The 22326-nt window shown below is 39.8% G+C and overlaps 1 protein-coding gene and 3 non-coding genes across 4 annotated transcripts; 3 read left to right on the plus strand and 1 right to left on the minus strand.

Annotated features, from left to right (window-relative positions):
- The first annotated feature begins 705 nt into the window (after nt 1–705).
- LOC115759374 lies at nt 706–901 on the plus strand. Its single transcript, XR_004017531.1, has one exon. It is a non-coding gene; the product is annotated as a U2 spliceosomal RNA (small nuclear RNA).
- Nucleotides 902–2822: 1921 nt separating this feature from the next.
- LOC115759368 lies at nt 2823–2943 on the minus strand. The gene has a single exon (XR_004017525.1). It is a non-coding gene; the product is annotated as a U5 spliceosomal RNA (small nuclear RNA).
- A 245-nt stretch (nt 2944–3188) lies between these two features.
- LOC115759373 lies at nt 3189–3384 on the plus strand. Its single transcript, XR_004017530.1, has one exon. It is a non-coding gene; the product is annotated as a U2 spliceosomal RNA (small nuclear RNA).
- Nucleotides 3385–15992: 12608 nt separating this feature from the next.
- Nucleotides 15993–17645, plus strand: LOC115758321. The gene has a single exon (XM_030698888.1). The coding sequence runs from the start codon at nt 15993–15995 to the stop codon at nt 17643–17645; it is 1653 nt and encodes a 550-aa protein (XP_030554748.1).
- Nucleotides 17646–22326: the final 4681 nt, after the last annotated feature.

A 22326-nucleotide genomic window follows, 5' to 3' on the forward strand; every position in this document is an offset into this window, starting at 1 on the left:
TTCTATATGCATATATTTGTTTTCAAAACCCTCATTTGTATAGCTTTTTGAGAACATTTATTTTATACGTTTCACGGGCAAGGCCGGGTAATGCCCGCTAGTATCTATGTAAAATATAACATTAGGCTCAAGATAGTACGTGTAGATTTATATTAGATTTATATTACGAGCGGGCAATTGATAAAAATTGTTATATTTAAAATTTGAAGCTCCCAATTTGTGGTCACAAAACCAGATTGGAAAATACGTTGTAGCTTATAATATTGATAAAATCTTAATTATTCGATCCGTATGTCCAGGATTTCGTTTACGAAATAAAAATGCATGAAACAATTTATGTATTATATAACAAAAAGTTTCTTCAGCTTCTGTTAGCTGGTGATACCTGTAAAAAATTAAATTATGGCAAATGTTGATTTAGGCAACGTTTTTATAAATAGCCCGGCAAGAAAACCGCTGCCAGATTCTACTATGAAATTCAGATTATACTCGAGCTTCATTTTAAAGCAAAAGGCAAAACACCATATAGCTCGAGGAATGTCTCAACTTAATCTAAATTTACAGATGAGAGTCGCACCCAAACAACCCCTAAAGTAGGCATTTATAATGTACACGAGTTAGTTTCACACACGTGTCTCGATTATAATTCGCAACTGGTTTTAGCTGTGGCTACATAGAGGCCTGGATATTTATTGATATCAAGTTATCGCTTCTCGGCCTTATGGCTAAGATCAAAGTGTAGTATCTGTTCTTATCAGCTTAACATCTGATAGTTTCTCCATTGGAGAACAACAAATGTTAAACTGATTTTTGGAATCAGACGGAGTGCTAGGGGCTTGCTCCACCTCTGTCGCGGGTTGGCCCGGCATTGCAGTATCGCTGGGACTTCGGCCCAATTGAATAATAAATATAATAGTACAAATATTCGTGTAGAATAAGTTTTAATTTCTTTAAGTACTTGTGTTTATTGCTTAAATGAGTTTTGCGTTAGAAAGAAAAAGGAGGGATTCTACGTGTGGAGAATACAGATGGGATCTATTTATTCTATGTGGAAACATGGGGTATATATTATATGTAATATAGCCTCATTAACTTGTTCCTCTTAATGATTATCATTTGCAAATCGCGTAATCTACATAATATAAATCTTGACAACTAAAAGATCATAATTATGGCCCATTAAAAGCATATTCCTTCAGCTCTTTTAATTTATTTGTGTTAATGTCCAAGCCAAGTTTCCCAGCTGTGCAGAGCAAGCCATAATAATAATAGAAAGGGTTTTCGAGCATTAGACAAATTAAACATAATGTTAACTCCTTTTCGCATGGCTCGTAACGACTACAACCCTGCGGGGCACACACTTAAACCCAATTACAATAACGCAAACATGGCAGAGACATTGAACAGTTGGAGGATAGTCCTGGCAACCCGCCTCACAACCTTCCAACCTGCCAACCTGACCGAGAAATTACGGCCGCAATTTATGTTTATGTGACTCGAAAGTTTTGCGGCCGTCGGATTTTTATAGTTCAAGTTCGACGTTTCAGGCGAAGCTTGGGCGAAAAAAAAAGAAAAGTTTGGCTCGCATGTAAATTTACGTACTGTTAGTTTAGCTGGGAAAACTTGAGCCTTTTTATGGGCTCAAGCCCAGAAAGAGCGCAAAACGAGAGAATAGACAAAAACAAAAACCACTAAGAGTTCTGCAAACTGTCTTGACCGACTAGGCTGTACCCTTTTTGCATTCTTGCTTCTTCCCTTTTCTCTGCTCATTACAAAATTAATCCCTTAATAACTCTTGAGTTTATTGTTTGATCTATATGAAATATTCGGTTTATAAATATTGCATTTGACTACATACTAAACATTAGGATACCTCTGAAGATTTTGGGTAGAGTGCGGGAAGTTAGGTTTTAGCTTGTCTGCATAATAAATAGTTAATCCGCTTGAATAAGCCTTCTGCTATCTGTAACATCTATTGCCAACAAACCATGATACCCGTTCTTATCCATTTAAATTGGGTACAGGATATTGCCAAAGGAAAAAAAAGGTAAAGCCATTGAGATTTGTCTTTATATTTCTGTCTGTCTCTTTGGCAGCCAGGCGCAACGTTGGTCAAACTTGACTGGGCTTTATGAACTGGGCCGAATGTAATTCGAGCCCTGACCCCTGACCCACTCCCCGCCCTCTGCTGGCCCCTAAGCGCCGGCGGAGACATAATTCATTTTTTATGCCAAGGTCTATTTTGCATGCCGGTCGCGTAGCGCGTGTCGCACTGATTTGGTTCCTTGAATATCCTGCGGGATTCGTGAATCTAATTTATGCGTTATTTATGCAACAATATTGATGAAGATGCACAGCAGAACAGACAAAAAGCTAAAAGCGCAGAGAAAACCATAAAAATAATTCAATTAAAATGAATAGATAAAAGCAATTGACTTTGAATTTAAGATAAGAGATAAGGCTAGGGGGCTGTTACACAAATCCTTTGTTGCAAATAAGTATTATAAAAGTCTTTTGTTCATTTTAAATTCTTGCCACAACTCATGGACTGTATTTTTTGGCAGTTTTTATGACATCTCTTTGTGAAACTTTTCGATACTTAAGATGTTTATTAAAATCTTGTAATGCGTCTCTTGTTGAATTACTTTGCTCTCCGTACATGACCTTATATAAATATAATAATTTGACATGTGCAAATTTTAAGATAAAATTTGACTTTAACGCATTTTACATTTTTCAAAAGATTGTTATTCATTGTATCATTTATTGAAATTTGAATATATCGAATTTCAGAATATTATATTCATTTTTAATTGGCCCGGCAACCAAAAGTCACCAGGCACTCAAAAAATTCAATTTAGACTCATTAGAGTGCTCCTCTCCACGGAAATCTTTAGTAAAAGGCGAAAGATTTATTCGACAACTGAAGAGAAGCCAGAGTAAATTACACGAATCAAACACCTTGACTCTACCTCAAGCAATGCCTAAACTAGTTGTGAATTATTATATTATATAGGAGAGTTGCATCCGAAATACCCCTGAAATATACAACAGTGTGCACAGCACTACCCCTAAGTAGACATTGACAGTTCCATACGTGTTAGTTTCACACACGTGTCTCGCTTATAATTCGCAACTGGTTTTAGCTGTGGCCACATAGAGGCCTGGGTATTTATTGATAGAAAGTTATCGCTTCTCGGCCTTATGGCTAAGATCAAAGTGTAGTATCTGTTCTTATCAGCTTAACATCTGATAGTTTCTCCATTGGAGAACAACAAATGTTAAACTGATTTTTGGAATCAGACGGAGTGCTAGGGGCTTGCTCCACCTCTGTCGCGGGTTGGCCCGGCATTGCAGTATCGCCGGGACTTTGGCCCAATTGAATAATACATTTACAATTTTTTGAAGTCTTGGGAACTTGTTAAACTGCCCTCGCATTGAGGTAGCGTTTGCATTTAAATCGTTCGGCGATTTGGTTTGTTTTGTGTCCTGAGAGGAGTCGCATTTGGGCGTGAAAGGCAATTCCAGTGGCAGGGACGACATGCAAATGCGAGGGGCAGCGGAGCATCAAAGGATGCCACTGGCAAGGACAAGGACATGTCAGCTGCTGACATTGCAACTGTGTCCTCCGTGTCCTGCAGGATCTAAGGTCTTGGAGCTGCTTGCAAATTGTTTTGCCGTCGTCGTCTTCGCCAAGTCGTTTGGAAAATTGAAATGATTAATTGTTTGGGCAAACTCAGCTGCTGGCACTTGAAAAAGGAATCAACTCCTGGCTGGCACTTGAAGCAGGAATCAAGTTGTCCTGGATTGATGGCCCGCAGCTCAAAGTTTGAAAATCAAAACACTTTTTATTGACAGCTCTGCATTTGTCGCGCCAATCGCAACTGATTTTCTTTGTGTGCGTGCGTGTGTGGGTGTGTGTGTCGGCCAATTTGACAAGCACGCGACAGTTATTTGTCAGTTGTTGAAATGGCGTGGTAAAGTGGGTTCGCTGGGATTAAAGTGAGTTATGTGCAGCAGATGGGCAAGAGCTAAAAATGTTCTACTTCTAGACTAGATTATTATTTTTTAGATAGTAGAACGATAAAATATCTTCAATTCATTTATTTGAACTTTTATGCAAGTATTTATTTTAACTTAATATTTTCTAACCTTAGTTTTCATTGAGAAAACATGTACAGTTTGCGCCATCTATTGGTTAAACAAGCAAGCAAGTAGTTCCTTTTATGGTCAATGTCTTAACTAATGGCAATTTATTGTGTGTCTTAGCTAAGAGTCCACGAGGAAATATTTTGTATGAGTTCCCACCGAAACCGTCTGATAAAGGATTTCTTGTCATGTGTCTTTACTAAAATAGTCTAGGGACGAATATCTTGTATGTATCCTTACTAAAATTGTGTGACAAAGGATATTTTATTATGTGTCCTAACTAAAATGGCATAATCTTGAAATAGGATAGTCGCTTGTTGTATATAATGGGAAATCTGCTCCGAAAGTAGCTTGGCTAACAATTGGGCAAATATGTCAGACACATAACCAATGTCCATATAATAACACAGGATAACCAGTGTTTATATTAAGAAAAGTACGCGTGTGTTTTAAGTATGTGCATATACCGTTAAATTTAACAAAATAGACAGGACACTTTCAAGGGTTTCTGTCTCCGATGGTTGGGATATACAGAACAATTTCCAAATTAATGGTTAGAACTTTTTGTTATGCCAATGTCTAGCTGGGATAAATTGAGATTCTTGTGCACTAGAAAATAACACTGGGTTCTAAATTTATACTGTTTGATTTAGTTAAAGTCTTCTGTTTGAGGGTTCGAATTTCTGTTGTAAGATACCCTGTAACCAAGTTGTTGTCCTTTGCACACATTGAAACTAGACAATTAAATACTATTCTGCTGTCACGGACGGAAAATAATAAATGTACAAGCAAAAAATATAATTAAACAGAAAAAGAGATTCTAATACAAAGGAATATATCTCGATCAGCTCGGCTGTTAGCTGCTGAAGGATATTCTGTATAAGGTCTTTGATGACTCCTGCTACCTATTAATTTTATTAGCAATAAAAATGAGTAAGGAATCTTGTGGCATGTAGATTTATACGCGCATATAGGAACCTATATCCAACAGGAGCCTATATTCCATGCTCGTAACCTTTTACACACTTTGCTATTTCGCTCAATATTTATTTTCTTAATTTCATTTCTGTTTCCAATTAAAAACCCCAATAAAAGAAAGACTCTTGAATATTATAGAAGTCTAACGAAAGTTATTTTTGTTTTTCATATCTTCCAAAATCATCCTTTCTGCCTTAATTCGACATCTTCCCTTTAGGCTTCTCGCTGTTTCCTGTATCTTTTGTCATTTGTTTTCGAAACCTTTACCTCGCCCAAGTTTAAATTTAAAGTTTTGTTTTAATTGTGGAGGCCGTAAAAAAGGTGACTCAAAGAATTTATAAACAATATTATCTGAGAAAAGTGTCCCAACTGTCTGTTTAGTTATTTTTCTACCCTGCCACCCTTCGTCCCTTGCCGCACCTCGCCCGCTACCCTATTTGTCCACGTGTCTTTTGTATTGTTTTTTTAAATATATATATATATACATTTTTTTGCCAAGTGCTGCGTTTTGGATCCTTTTTCTATCTTTGTTTTGCATAAATTTTCACTTTGTTTTTATCAAGCGCTGTCGGGAGGCCTTTCAAGAGTGTGTGTGTGTGTGTGTGTGTTAGCGTCTGTGTGGGTGTGCATATGCATGTCTGTGTGTGTGTGTGTATTGTGCCTTAATTTTCAGTTCAGGTTGTTGTTTTTGCCCTGCCTGAGATTGTTCTATTGAGATAATATTTTTGTTTCGCCGTTTTTTAATCCTTTAGCCAACGGCTGGCGACAACCCTTGCCGACAATTTCGTCACCCTGCAACCCTGGCCCCCTTTCCGCTCTCAGTTCTCTTGCTCTGTGGACCTGGTTGACTGCATGCACGCGACATTTTATAGTTATTGCCGAAATTCCCCTGATGGTTTTAACCATTTTCTATGCCATTTACATTTTATTTTGTTGCATGTGTCGCATCGCATGGAAATTGCGGCTCTATTGTTTTATAGCCGCAGCGCGCAGCTCTTCCAGTCAGGGTCTTATCAATACGGCGAACATGATGCATGGCCAAAGGAGTTTCATTCATAAAAAACGTTACACAAACAAATGTGAGGAGCACAGAACGCTTGATGTCGCCTGGCGACAGGTTAAATAGGTTCTTGTGGGTGGGCGACACTTGTTTTCATCTTAAGTTGAGCCTTAATAATATTTTATTTTCAATCCAAGAGCTGGTTTGAGACAGACATAACAGTTCAGACTGTTTCAACACAATATTTGACTACTTCATTTAATTTTTACAAGTTTATTAACGACTTTAATGAAAACCTTGAAAGAAATATTTCAATGCCTGGAATTACATGTGCATTTCATATCAAATTTCACCAGCCAAATTTGGGGTAATAAACGGCTTTTTTTGATTTTTTTTTAATTAAGTCTTAGGAAATTTCTGAAAATTATTTTTGGAATTTCTGATTTTTTGTTAATATTGACACAATATACATTATATTGTCTAAAAAATTATTTTGGAATATTTGAATTATTCTATCCCTGACTTTCAATTTTATATTTCAAAAGAAAAAATTCAAAAATTCCTTCACTTTATTTGAGGACTTTTCAACAGAGGGGTATTAAATTTCCTTGTGTGTGCCCCTGTCCGATAGTGACGTCACTTACCAACCTGTTAGAACCTGAAGGTGACAACGAGTGTTTGTTTTGTTGTGAAAACTACCCCTTGGGAAATGTCCTTTTGTCTGGGATATTTTGTAAGCACAACCCTCTGCTGGCTGGTGCATTGAACCAAGCCGGCAAAACGAAGGCTAAGGTCAATTGCAGTTGTTGGCTTCCAGTGAGCGACAAAATATCCTTGCCCGAAAAGGGAAATTTCATAAATGCCGCTGTTGAATGTTTCGCTGCTGCGTGTCCTTTTTCAGTGCTCGTTGGGCAACCAAGGCGCGCGGTTCGTATTCGCAGCGCAGCATCTATCGAAACTTGATGCGAACAATTTGTGCGCGTAATTTGTTTTTTTCGGCGATCGAGGCCGGCAAATGGAACATTCTTTAACAACTGTGGATTAACATAAAGAATGTTTCGTTGCTGTGGCGAACAAAAAACAAAAAATAAAACGAAAAACGTGAAGTAATGAATTGGTGAAATTTCTAGTTATTTAAGCAGCTAATTTGCAATGCATAAGCCACTAACTGGGCTGGCCGAAAGGAAATGGCCAACGCTTTATGCATAAGAAATTAGCTGACTGCGTTAAGCCAAAACAATGTGACAAAGTGTGAGGCAACAAAAAACGATGTGAAAATGTGCAAATATGAAAAGAAACAACAAATATAAAAGTAAAATCCAAACGAAAATAATAAATGCCAGAGGACACACACATGAGCCAGCGGCAACGGCAGCGAGGCGAAAATAATCATAACCAGCGTAGACATTACAAATGTCTGCATGTCTTTCGCTCTGTGTGTGTGTGTGTGGCACCGACTTCCGTTTCCTGTTTTAATGTTTACGTTTTGCGGCTGGCGGCTTCCGTTTGCCAGCCGAATGTCGTCCGTGTCCTGTTGCCATCCTGTTCTCTGTGGATTTTTGAGCTAATGTAGTGGCATTTTAGGCGCAACGAAATAATAGATAATAAAATGTAATGTCCTCTTCTTGGCTTAGCCAACGCACATATGCCTCAAGCTTTCTGTCTTTGGTCTTAAGCACCTCTCTCTACCTCTCACTTCCCCGCTCGCTGACTCCTTCACTCTTCCGCTCCCGCTCTCTCTCTCTCTCTCTCTCTCTCTCTCGTTTTCTCTCCCTTGCTGCTTAACGTCCTTTAGTCGTTCGTTTGGTGCGTGCCGCACGTCGATTATTGCGCTTTTCGCTCGTTGACGGTAATAAAAATCAGTCGGAAATCTTTCAGCGCCTAAATGTAGGCAACAACAAGCCAGCCGCTGCCCTGAATTAGATTAGATGATGTGCCATAATGAAGCTGTGCCGGAAAGAAACATACGAGTAACATATAAAAACAAGGGGGCAACATATAGCAAATGTCTAGTGTGGGGGCTACAGTGGCTTAAAAGGGACTACGTACATTTGGCGTTGTCTGCGTGGGCTACAACATGTGTGTTAAGGAAAGCATTATTAAATGGAAATAATAAGTCGTGATTCTTATAGAAAAAGGATAAAGCAAGAAATATATAAAGTAGACAGAAGCAACAATATTATAATTTATTTATTATACACATTCGAAAGTTTTAAGCAAAATCGAATATAAATACATATATTTATAGATATATTTATAAGAAATAGGAAATTGATTTATTAACCGAATGCTTTTACGTAAATGTGTCATTTGAATTATTTTATTCTTTGCAACTAAAGAAGTTGCTTAAATTATATAAACAACCTAATATGGAAAGTGAAAAGAGAATATTTTTTGGCATTGGAAAGTTCAAGCTAAAAAAGTAGAGCTTATATAGAAAGCAAATTAAAGATTATATTTAAATGGTAGTCTTTAGTCGTAAGCATTCATTCAAAGTTAAGGAAAAAATATCTTCGAAGATAGATTTTTTTTAAAATTTTTTATTGAAACTGTGTAAAAAGACACATTTGAAATAAGGTTATATAGTGAAAATTATATTAGAAGACTGTGAGGATATATATACGCCTTTTTAGGTAATTCTAATTTGAGAAAGTTTCAAATAAGTACTGTACTCTATACTAGAACTTTGTTGAGATAGTGTATATACTAAATAAAAAAAATATAATGGCTCAGCAATTGGAAGTTTAAAGTCAAACAATGCATTGCCGTTTTTTATTTCTAGATAATTCTAATCTCGAAAAGTTCTTAATACAACACTCAATACTCAGGATTGCAATAGAGTATATACTAATGGCTCAGATATGGGAAGCTTAGGAACGAATGCATTCCGACTCTTATTTTTATTTCAGCAAGATAAAGTATATTCCACATTTCTACTCAAATTTGTATCTCTTTGAGCTGCTCGTCTACCTGAAGCGCAATCAAGTCTCTCTCTAAGCATTGTATAAAATACATATGTGTAATATTAATTAGGTGGCTACACAATACGTTCTTAGAACACACGAAAGATCCTTCAACGCGCCCACTCATCAAATTCATGTTGGGCGGCGGGGCGTGTTGCCCTCCAGCTGCCTACTTATTATGCGTCAAGTGTCCAGAGAGGTGCACAAGCTGAAACTCAAACACAAAACGTGCCGCCTAATTTTTGGCGAAAAAGGAGAGAAGAAAACTTTCGCTACGTGTCAAAAAAGATTACAGAAACTTAAAGTGCGCCTTGACAATGTGTTTTGCAAATTATATCAAGCATGAATCAATTGCTCGAGACTTTATGAAATGTCTTGCAATTCAATTTTCCACTCGCAGCAATTAAAGTCCCAGTTTTTTCCATGCTGCATGCGTGTCTTCGGCTTTTTCTTCACTTCCGGCGCAACCGGAAGTACTCAAGCAAAAGAACGCAAAAAAGCTGTAAGGGGAAAAAAAGACAAACAAATCCAAAATAAACAAACGTCTGCTACGGTCTCCAGCCCACCCAAAAAAAAAAAAAAGAAGCTGTGTGTTATAAAAAAAAAAAGGAGAAATGCTTACGAAGCGGAAATTAAGACCCACTCCAGCAGCGCGTGAGCCCCAAACAAAGCTGCCAAGTTCGTAAACAAACACATGTCTAACCCTCGCAATCCCTGCTTTCCCCTCTACCCATCCCGCCTGAGTGTGTGTGTGCGTGTGTGTGTAAACAAGCCCAAACATATCACATTTTAATCCGATGTAGTGGAAAATTGCGCAAGAAAATGCTACATTGAGGGAAAATTGTATTGTTTTCCAAAAAGAAAAAGAAAATTTGACGTAACTCGCTGGGGATTGATTATGTGCCATTTTTTTCGCTGTTAAGCTAAAATAGCGATTGTTTAATTAAAAAGTCCCATTCCCATAATGTCGCACAGCTGTAAGAGCTTCAGTTCTTTCACCTGACAAATCCTTACAAATGTGCTTCACGTTAAATTTAATAGTCCATGAGATTGTGCTGAATTATGAGCTCAACACGTGACCATATGGCTGCTGCTGCCGCCGCTCCCTCCTCCACTCTCCCCTAGCTCCATACTACTCTACAAATTATGAAGCGAATCGCCTGAGAATGACTAGAAAATTGCCTTTTGCCTAGGCTAAGACATTGTCCAGGAGTGGAGGTGCTTTCTACTTTTAAATAAGTGTAAATTTTATGCGCTGCGCCTATAAATATGCAAAGGTTTCGCTCTGTTTGCCTTTGGAATTTGTTGGGCCTGGGCACACTGCCATTTCATTAATGAAGAAACAAGTGTAGCGCGTGTTCAGCTACTTTAAATGTTCTTATTAATAAGTATTATTGTTGCCGCTGAGCTACACAATTGAGGCATATGCATTTGTTGAGCTGCTTGGCGGAGTAGAAAAATAATATAATGAGCCATAAATACGAGTCGTTTGCAATTAGAAAAGCTAATTAAATTATTTAAAATTATATTTTTGTAAATATGAATATATATAAATGTATATATTATAGTTACATTAAATGCTCTATAAAATTAATTTGATTTCTTGGGGCTTTACATTATTTATATTATTTTGTCATCCAGCTTTTTTTATACCCTTGTAGAGAATATGAAAATTTTGTGATGAAATGTGTAACGCATGGAAGAAGAAATCTTCGATACCATAAAGTATATATATATTTTTGATCAGCATCAACAGCCGATGTTGATGTAGAAAACCGTTTAACAAATGTCTGCAAGGGTATTAGATCTTCGGCGTGCCAAAAGTATCTCTAATTTCACGTTTTGTTAAATTACCAAACAATTTTTAATAAAATGCATATTTGTTTTCAAAGCTAGAATACTTTGACTCCAGCCATAATTATAATTTAAGAAATTTCGGAATTCTGTATTTGAAAACTTTGTTTTGCCAATTTTGTTTGTTTTGTTTTTATAAATATATAAAACTTGCAACAACCTGTTTTGCATTCTTTTAGTTATCTTCCTCGAGAGAGATTTTAATTTATTAAAAGCTCTGGATTTCGTATTTACCTACGGTAAACGCTTGGTAAATACACAACTCTCTGCTTTTGATATTATTCTAACTGTAGTTAAGTCCATTCACAGATTTCAGCTAGGATCTAACTTATTGCGCGGCGCATCCTTGGCAAACTAATTTCCATATTTCCTTCTTTCCTGCTGCTGGTCTGGAGAGCCGCCTCCGCCCATAAATTGTCTATAGCTGTCATACTTTTAGGCATTTAATAAATTTTATGACTCTGAATGCTTCTTCTTGTTGCTCTACGCTTTTATTTTTTCACTGCCTTACGTTTTGCCTTCGTTTTTAATAACATTCGTTTCTTGTCCTCGACGCTGTCCGCCTGGGGCTATGCTCTTCTTTTTTTGTGTTTTTTTTTTTGTTTTTACCTACCCTCTCCACTGTGAATTGCAAATGTGGGTATTTATGCGCTCGTTGCGCTACAAGTTTGTCCTGTTGTCGCCCCACCCCCTCTGTGTTCCCCTTGCTCCATCTACCCTCCTCTAACTCGACTCATTTTGGCGCTCGCCCTACCGGGAGCCTGCAACAATCTTTTATATGAGTTTATTATGTATGCTTTTCCTTTTGCTTAAAACATACAATTTCCTCAAGCGATTTCCGTTTGCACTGATGAGTCTTATTAAATTCGAGCAGCCCCCATATTATCCTCCTGGGGGTGACAGCACGCACACGCCCCGGCCGCCCACAAAAAATTGTCTGCCCGGATTTGGTCGTTAACTAACTAAAATACGGCGCCTGCTTGCAAATTGCGCTTTAATTGAATTGCACATAGATTTTGTTTTAGACGCTACGCTTTTCCGCTTGCAGACAAATTTTCACATAAAAAAAAAAATAGAGGGAAACCCCATAAAGTTTTGCTAGATGTCACAATTTGATGCCTCTCTCGCTCCAAAAACTCGCGGCATAACTCAAAAGTCTTTAGAAGTGTTTGAAACTGTCATACGCACGTAGTTTTTTCTTGCACTCAATCTGTCCACCACTTGCTCTTCCTCTCTCTTTCTCTCCCCTTTCTCTGTCTCGCTCTCTATAGCTCACTCTTTTAGCATTTCGGCGACTACAACAACACACTTTGCCACTTTATTATACACTATAGCTTTAAGAGCGAGTACACTAACTTTCTCATCAAATTTGTTCGGCTTTAGCTGACCACGATAAAGTGAGGCAGCTATTTAGGAATCTGCAAAATGAAGTTCCGGGTTATCGAACTCCAGGCTAAATGAAACACATACATACAACATAATATTTAGGCAGTTACAGCCAATTCAAGAGCTGTGTGGATATTTTTATTATTATTATACGATTATAGTTAGAGTAAATCATTTATCTATACGAAATATCTCAAAAGTATGAATTGGAAAATATAATAAATTAGGTATATAAGTTCTTTAAAGGACTTATGATAAGAAGGAATTCTTCTATTTGAAGGAAACAATTCCAATTGCTGTAATCCCATTTCTTGTTGTTTAGGGTATTCATGTATTTTTAATAGCTCTTGAAACTGTCAGTTTGTGCGTCTTGTTTGACTACAATTTCGTAGCGGCATTGAGTGCTGAAAGTAAGCTGAATAAAGAAAGAAATAACTGAAATGAGAGTAAAGAACTAACGCGTTTTGGCCAGCATCGAATCAAAAGCATTTCTAACCAACTTTGTGGCAAAGTTTGCGCAGGCGGCGCAACGACTGAGATTGAGTGCAAATAAAATGATGTCATGAAGTGGCAGCAGCGGCGAACAGGGGAGCTCGAGCTAAACTCCTTATTGTTGTTGGCCAAAAGGAAGAGGCGGCGGTTGGAGGCGGGGCACTGCAATGCATGCTCCACTTTATTTCAGCTATCAACTCGTAAAGTTTGCGGTTTGATGGCCGGCTGCAAAAAGGGGGCGGGCGGAGTTACTTAGTGTAGAAAGAGTGTAGTGCCAGAAGGGGCGGGAGGTCAGGTTGGATGGGTGTGGGCGTGGTCTGTGATTTTTCTGCACGAACTCACAGAAACCGCAGCCGAGATGCGGCTTTCAAAACTTGAAGCACAGCAATTACAACAACAACAACATCAACAACTGGACAAATCTTGACAAGTATTTTGTCAACTTTGCCAGCGGCTGCATAAGTGCTGCAGGTGGGGACGTTTTCCATTGGCGGGGGGACGTGGGGGTAGTGTGTTTAAAGTGTCGCCTATTTCTTTTGCCACAGAAACTGAGAGTTGATCAGAGTGCAGCAGCAGCAGCAGCAGCAGCTGCTCGCAATCGGACACAACTTCTAATTAGCTTGATAAACAAATTCTTTGCCTACTTACCGGTAGCTGCAGTGCCTTTTCCCCCTTCCCGACTGCCGCTTTGCTATTCAATTAAAAATTAACATTTTAATTGCAAATAACTTTTATACTTTATGGCACAGTTTGCCGCACCAAAAAATAGCTGTAAGAGGGCTGCCTTTAGTATTGTTCCGGGTGTTCACTTCGACTGCTAAAATTTCAGTTTCTTGCGTTTCGAACCATGAACTGAATCTTAAACCAAAAGAAAAAAAAACTATTATCTATCTTCCATCTTCTCAGGAGCTGGAACCCTTAACTTAACGAGTAAATATTTAAACACATCCGGCCATATTTTTGTGTTATTTAGATTGACAATATTCGAATACATCTGGTCACACTCTTGTGTGTCCAATATCCACAGGACTTAAACTCATCTTCACAATATAAAAGACAACTCCAGAACGAAAAAAATCTTTCAATTGGGCCAAAGGAAGCTATCTGTGCAGTGCATGCCCCTCGCTATTTTCATGCCCATTTCCATCACATTTTCATTCCCATTTCCCGCTACTTTCAGCCGTTTTTCAGGCCATTTAATTTGATCATGCGCCAACAATTATGCAACTTGTTGGCTCACTGCGTCTACAGCTGAGCACGCCAACATACTGTTGTAGTTGTTCCCTTGGCCGCCTTTTCCAAGCTTTATTGTTGTTGGCAATAAAACTTTTTCCATTTGCTTGGCATCAAAATGCCGTTTGTTGCTTCATTGTTGTTGCATACTTTTGTGAGTGGTCGTTCAAGGCGAGGGCCTGCGAGAGAGAGAGAGAACGTGTTGCATGCCCCAAGGTGTTGCGGCGTGTGTGAAAATTATATGCCAGCTTGTTGTAGAATTGGTCATTAAGACATCTGGAAATATTCGAGATTCCAATGAATAAAACCAATCTGAGCTTAGCATAGGTTAGCCACAATGCAGAAACTTTGAGCACGCACTGTATTGGGGATTGATTTTGTGTACATACAGCTTAAAGTCAGGTGGCACCTGGGACACACCTGCTACATTTAGTTTTATCTACTTTATCTTGTATCAGTCCATTGATTTTCCGCAATTTCCTTGCTGCATTTCCTTCCATCGTTGCTGTTTTATTTACTTGTTAGCGTCATCAAATATGCAACTTTTGACACGCCTTTGAATTGTTATTCGTTTGCCGAACTACCCCCCTCTCATACATTTTTATTGTCTTCAATTTCTATAAATTTAGTTTTCCTTGTCGACCGCTGTTGCTTTTAAGTGCGTTTTCTTGTATATTCTGGCTTGTGGCTTTTCTGTGCGCATTGAGTTGCAGTTTAATTTATGGCAATGTAATTTTCCATAAAATAAAACGCACGCAAATAGTTGAGAAAATTAGCTAAATTTGCAGTTTTATTTGTGGCTAAACTTTCAAGTGCTACACAATAGAATTAAATTGAATTTATTTGGGTTTATGTGTATTTATATGATGGTATTTCAGATTATTTCTGTATTGTTTATTTACTTTTTATTTATTTTAATTTATATTTGATTTTCTTTTATATTTATTGCTGGCAAATATTAATTGACTTTGCTTTAATTTTAAAACGAAAAGATAAGCGAGATGAACAATTGCATAAACCAAAAATGTTGCAACCTTCAAGAAAGGAATTTTACAAAACTCAGTCGGACAGTTTTCTAGCTTTGACAAGTTTTGGCAATCAGACGAAAGGCCTAGCAATCCTTAAGCAATACTTTACTTTATCATGAAAAACAGTCCAATATTATATTATTTAGGAAAATGTTTAGTAACATATTTAGCTTCTCTATAAGCGAGAACTTTACACTTCAGACAGCGCTTTGGGGTTACAATTCTCAACTTGTAAAGCCTCAGCATAAGACTTCCCTTTTTGCTGTCCCCACTTCCTTGGTCAGTTCCTTTTGCTGTTAATTGCTTTTGTAGACAAATTATAAAGCGCTCGAGTGGCTCTGGCTGTGGCCGCTGCCGTTTGTGTGCATCACTCAAAAACAGACAAAACCACACTCCGGTCCATGACCATGACTTTGCTCCAGGGCTGCCCAACAGCAACAACAACAACAACAACAACACAACACGAACCGGAAACGGCTCAAAAAAAATATTACAAAACAAATAGAAAACTCTTGTTGGCCGGGACCAGTCGTCAGTTTTAATTTAACTTTGACATGCATCAGCTCAAAAATCCAATTACAAAACAAATGTACAAAGCGTGCGCCCTTTTATTTTTTTTTTTTTTTTTGCCCTGCGCCCAGAGCGAAGGCTGCCAGCTAAATCCCATTAACGCCTGTGTAGATATTTTTTGGCCAGCAAAAACTGACCGAGCGAGCTGAAGATTTATGAAACCATTAATTTTATGAAAAGTGCAAAAGTATAATTTAAAAAAAAAGTGCAAAAACCAAAAGCAAAAACTGAGCAGTGAACAATGTGCGCTTAGGGCGTGCTGCTGCGCCAATATCGTGCCCCTGGCAATGAGCCGCCATCCATATGAGTGGCCAAGGATAAGCAGCCGGACAAGACAAGATGTCCAGCAGCCGCGGCAAATTGCCGCCACGTTCCGATCGCAATGCCAACGAGGAGGAGCAGCTGCAGCAGTTACAGCTAGGCGCCAGGCCCAAGGCCCATAAAATGCTGCACTCCAAGACTGACAACCCGTCACCGGGACATGCCAACTACATGGAGCTGGAATTTAGCCAAGCGGCGGCAGTTGGTCGCAGCTGCAGCGAGCTGCCTGTTAGCTATGCCACCAGCACAGTTGTGATGCCAGTGCAAGCCTATCGGGAGCCGGCACCGCCCACGCCGCCACCGCTTTCGCAGATACCCTCGCGTGAATCGCGCTTGCTGCACTCGGCGCCGAATACGCCCAGTCGCGGCAAAGTGGTGCTTAGCAAAAAGGAGCGCAAGGAGCTGAGCAAGCAGCTGGGCCTGGAGGAGCTGGCAGTTAGCACCTCAGCCCAATCCAGCCCCTACAAGGGGCGTGTCACGGAGCTTAAGAACTGCATAGCGCGTGGTCTTTTTGCAACGTTGCATCGCGGCTCGCAGAAGTCGCTGCAGCCAGCGGCGGGCGCGGCGGCGGCAGAGCGAGGCAGCCAGGACATGCAGCTGAGTCAAGAGTTGTCACCGCCGCCGCCAGCGCCAGAGCTGGCCAACAACAATGAAGACGATGCTGCCGATTATACAGAGAAGCTAAAGAATTTGCCCGTGCGGCGACGTAAGGCAGCCACCTCGCACATGGACAACTATTGCCTCTTCGATCCGGTGGACTTTATCAACGAGAAGGCGCTGCGTTATCCCGGCAATGCGAAACATGGTTTGCGGGATCCTTTGTTCAGCTCCAGGCAGCATCTGGTGTGCGAGGATGAGGAGGAACTGGTGCCGGAAGTCATCTACGATGGCGAGGAGCTCGAGGAGACCATCATTATTGAGACCTCCGGCGAAGCGGATGCCGAAACTGAGGGCAGCGCTTGTGCTTTGCCCAGTTTTGAGCATCATAATTATTTTGTCATCGATCCGGACGACTTTGAAATGGAGCCGGCCATTCTAGACATAGGCATACCTAATCCCTACAGCAACGAGCAGTTGGTGCATGCCAAGCTGGAGCAACAGCTGCTGAATGAGTTCGAAACAGCGCCCAGCATGTCGAATAGTCAGGAGTCGAAGGACACAGAAACCACCTCTACTGCTCTTGTGGAATCCTCCACCTCCACCAATTCGGCCAGCTCGAGCGGCAGCTCAAATGCACAGCAACAGCAACAACAGCAACAGCAGTCCATGAAAAAGAAGCTCACCTTTCTTAATCTGTCGCCCTTTCGTCCGAGCGCCAAGAAAAGCAATCAGAAAACCTATATGGAACAGCGCGCCATCTCGGAGCTGGTCACCTCCGATCACATGCTGCATCTGCAGCAGCTGTTGCAGCAACAGCGCAAGGATCAGCGCGCCCACACGGTGCCCATCGAGTCCAACTATGTGCTGTTCAATCCGGGACCCGTGCCCAGCCGCCATGTGCAGTACAAGATACGTAAGCCGCGCCCGCTCTCCACTCACAGCGATGCGGACAGTGGATTTCTCTCGCCCTGCTCACCGGATGAACTGAAGGCCAATCCAAGCATTTTGGTGCTGCAGCAATGCGACAGTGTTCAGGGTTATATTGAGGTGAGCTTGGAATATAATGCGTAATATCTATAATATATTTATGAATTTTACTTGAAATTAGAAATGCTACCGAAGGGTTTTTCGCATGAAAATATTTTGAAATTTAGACTAGAATTTCGTATACTTAAGATAAATACTTAGCTTCTTAGCTTTTGAATTTTCTGAGTGACAAGAGTCTTCAATTCTTAATATGTCTCTAATATATCTCTATCTCGATGTCAGCTTCAGTAAATTCAGAGTTACGAGAAACTAGTTTATTTTATTTTGAAAAAGTATGAACTTGACTAATCTTTTACTTAAACTAATGAAATACTTTTTATGGCTAAAGGTACTTCATTTCATGCTTATTATTATGGATTTTTCTTTGATAATATACAATCGCGTTTTTACTCTAGAATGGGGTTCCAGGCACATTTATTTCGATTAGATATTCAAAGTAAAGCTTATCTAAAATTTCGAACAAAAAATACACAAGATTTGTAACCGGCCCGAGGGTCTAGCCCTCAGCCAACACGTTCGCACACCCCATATACACATATCTTAAGCTGGTAATCATTGTGGCATGTTTCAGTTCGCACTTGTCGCCATTTGCCGGCTCACTTATCTTAACGAGCGGGCAACTTAACAAGTCTTATTATGCAGCTGCCGCCAACCCCGGGCACTTTTCCCGGCCTTCTTATGGAGTCGAATCCTGTAAGTGGAAATTATTAAAACATCCATGAAACTGCAGTTCAGGCTGAGCAGCAATGCAGCAGCTTTATCGTGGGGGGGTTGTTGGGTAAGCATTAACGGGGGTTGAGTTTGGCTTTTGGCCCTGGTGATTGCATCAATTTTAGTGTTTTCTTTGCGTCAAGTAGCTGCTGCTGCTGCTACTGTCGCTGCCATCGGCGCCTCCGGGGAGCAATCAATCCTCGCGTTGCCACTGTGCGCTTCATTAGTTTTTCGCTAGAGAAACAGAGAGCGAGCGAGCGAGAGAGAGGGTGAGAGTGACTGGGAGACAGGCAGAATAAATAGCGATAACAACAATAATAACAAGTGAAATACTTTTTGCACAGCTGTGCACAGCATCTTTGCGACTTTTAATGGAATTGAATTAAAAACTGTTGCCATGGCGTCGAATTTCGCTCCCCCCTGTCCCCGAAACCGCTTGCCTCAGGCATTTTGAGTCATTTGTAAATTGAAATACGTTCTGCAGACAGCAGCCGGGAAAAACAACAAGTTCAGGTCTCGCCGGGCCTTTGGATCATTGTGTGCCCCGCGGGCGCAGTGGTATTCACTGAAGTCTACTTATGGCCGCTCAATAAACCGGGCCAAGAGAAGTGTCAAGTGCAGTGCTTTTCATATTTGTAATGCAAGCAGTCAAACAACTAAGAGAAAGAGGGTTGCTCCATGGTCAAGGTAAATGGGCTGTAAAGCGATGTTGCCGCGGGGGTAGCTGCAAGCTTAAGGCGAATGGGGCCTGAAGAGACAAAGAGAGAGAGAGAGAGTGAGAAGAGAGAAAAAAAAGTGTGACTGGCGCTGAAAAGAGGAAGCCCCATTTAGAGGCTACAAAATTGTATCAAAGTTAAGTAAGATAAAATGCATTAAAAATAGGGCAATATAAGGCAACTGCATTAGCAATAGCTTATAATTCTTAAATAGTTTAAGCAGTTGAAGGCTTATAAGAGTAGTCAAGGGAATAAAAGATATGTCATTACAATTTTAAGATATGTTTATTCATATTTGCATATAATTGCAATTAGATAATCTATCTAATATATAATATATATGAAAAATGTTATATTTCAAACTAGTTGTAATTCTCAAACAGTTAAAGGAGTTATTGAAATTAAACTCTATGGAAGAACATTTTCTTAATCATGGGAGGATTTTATAATTAAGATAAGCAAATAACCTCAAAAAACAGAAAGATACTAAAGCAACCGAGTTTATGGGCTTAGACAAATGTTCTTACAAAGTATTTTCTAACTATTGCCAAATTTACAGCTTAATGAATTATTTAATTGAGATTCATAAAGTACCTCCATAGAGCGAAAGATATAAAAGAAACTGAAGCTAAAAGCCTAGGCGCTTTTCCCCTTAGTCTATCTGTCGCTCCCCAACTGCTGTTTAAATTTCTGGCTTTTCGTACTTCCATTATAGACTACACTTTATAGTCACTCTATTTGCCTACTGCCAAAGCCACCCACACTCATTAATTCTAACCAAACAAAACTCAAGCAATTTATGCAAAGCGACACATGACTCGCTTCCACTTGCCCATAAATTTGACTGCCGCATTTCCCTTCCCTCTGTGTTTGTGGGCCTAACCCAATGTCCTGTGGCCAGCACCCAGCAGCGCACGTCGGTAATCCCAGCTCTATATAGTAGAGTATATTCCAAGTGCGTCTGCCTTCCAGCCAAAGAACTCAATTGCAAATTGCAACTGCCACTGAGGCATGCAATTTTCTCGTACAACGCCGGACGACATACTGTTAGCTTCGTCGCCAACCGCCCCACCCTCGCGTGCGCGCAGTTCCAACAAAAACTCTTCGCGAGGTGCTAAGCTGTCAAATGTCGGACGTAGTCGTTGTCCGGGCTGCCACCACAGCGGCTGCTGTTTCAGCTGCTCTTTCAAATTGGGGTTGCCATGCACCCAGCATTGTTTATGCGTTCGAAATATTTTCTATGCCCAAAACTGGGCAGGGTAGTGTGTGCGCAGGGGCAGGCGGGGAGTGCATGTGGCACAAGGCGCGTGTCGCGGGCTACTTTATGTGCGGCTGACAAAACCCTTATCACCCCTGCATGTCGCATATATATGTGCATGTATTTCTCATGCCTCCGTTCAACTGATTAGTCCAATAAGTTGTAAAAAGTGTCGACCCAATGCGCGAGGCGATTATCTACTCTGGCTTTTATTTCGATAACTTTTTGATTTATGGCTGTGCAATAAATGTTCGCTGTGCACTTTATAATTATGTGGCGCCGGATGTTGCACGAAAGGATATAAAATGCCCATTGCCAATGCCATATGTGCGCAAAATAGTCCATAATTATGCTGGATAAATTGCAAAAAAAATTAAAATAAAACGAAAGAAAAATGTGAATGTGTGGCGTACTAAGTATGTGACTACGAGATACGCTGCACGGGAACTTGGAACGTGGAAGAGCTAATTATTAATAAGGCGTACAATTTTTAAGTAGGCTTAACATAATCGTGAAGTATACAGTGGTCTCTCATAATTTATAAAAGGCTCTGACTTATGCAAGCCTATCCTTTTCGTACTTGTACGAAAATGGGATAAATATATATTTTATTTAATTTAACATTTTCCGCAATGAAAAAGTGTTGAGTGCTTGAAAAAGATACCCAAAAAAAAAAAAAAACAACAATTCCACAAATTATAAATTAGTTTGCGGCTTTAATCTAGAAATTAATTTAAACATTTTAATTTCCAGAAGCTCCAATTTTATGGCACCAAAAATATATTCAAATTCATAAGTCTTTTATAATTTGGTTAACTTAGGAGCTTTTAATTGCAGATCTACTTCAAAAACTTAAGAAAGTTTATGGAAAAAATTAAATTTTAAGAAGCCATCAATCAAAAGTCAAATTTGTATTATGTAGTTCGTAATCTCCCTTACTATCCCCTTCATCATTTCTCAGCTAATCAATCATAAACGCGTTTCTGAAATTCCTTATGTGTTACAAACATTTCTTCTCAGTGAATGGACTCCACAGTATCGCACAAAAGTTCATTACAAATTGTAATTTTGCAGTTAAAAATATGCAACAGTTAATTCTCTTCACTTTGCTGTTTTTTGTTTTACTGCCTGTAACTATTTAAAATGAATTGTCATTTGGCTTAAAAAAAAAAGAACTCTTTTTGTATTGCAAATATGCATCTGAGCCGATAAAGAACTGGAACTGCAGCTGTCAATATCAAACGGCGGGTGGGGGGTATATATACCGCGGGGCATTAAAGTTGGCGCTGAATTAAGCTGCAATTTATTTGCAACAACATTTGCAATGGATTTTCTCTTATGTTCTCTCTGGTTTTCTTCGCATATTTGCCAGTTGGTTGGTTTTAATAATAATTTCATTGCAACAAAATAATGTATGTGTGTGTGTGCGCATATGTGTATTAATATTGTGCGTTAATTTTATGGCCAGCTGGGCCGCATTACCAACGTCTGTTGCCCGGAACCGAGAGGAAACATGGTATGGGCACAGGAACTGAGCCGTTTAATGGATGCGAGCGTTATTAATGCACATGCGACGAGGATAAAGACGAGGAAGAAAATGACGTCCTGAACAATGTCCTTCAACATTTTTGCTCCACTTTAAGTTTTTCAATTTGCTGCGTCCGCTTCAGGCCTGCTCTGGTCCACTGAGCAGCTGCAGCAGTCCAGGGCGAACCCAACGCTGGCCCACCCTGGCGCCTGTGTCCGGGCTTTAAAGGCAGCCAGCCAAGACCAATAGTCAAGACCCAAGAGGAACGCCAATGTCGTACTACCCGACGCACACAGCACTGACAGCTAAATGCGTTGCACTTATGCTTAAAACATGTCAGACACCGTAGACAGCACTCAAACCGACTAACAGACAGTCGGACAAACAGAAGGACGTATGCCGCACTGAAATAGAATCCTTTGGGGGCATGTGAATGCAGTTGAAAAGCGCTGCATATTTTTTTGGCGCACTCACTCTCGCTCAGTATTTAAT

Source organism: Drosophila novamexicana, unplaced genomic scaffold (assembly GCF_003285875.2).
Source record: "Drosophila novamexicana strain 15010-1031.04,08,12 unplaced genomic scaffold, DnovRS2.1 tig00000193-arrow-pilon, whole genome shotgun sequence".
Classification (NCBI taxonomy): domain Eukaryota; kingdom Metazoa; phylum Arthropoda; class Insecta; order Diptera; family Drosophilidae; genus Drosophila; species Drosophila novamexicana.

What these genes read in the sequence shown, in the direction of transcription:
- LOC115758321 (XM_030698888.1), top strand. Translation starts at nt 15,993, where the DNA reads ATGTCCAGCAGCCGCGGCAAATTGCCGCCACGTTCCGATCGCAATGCC.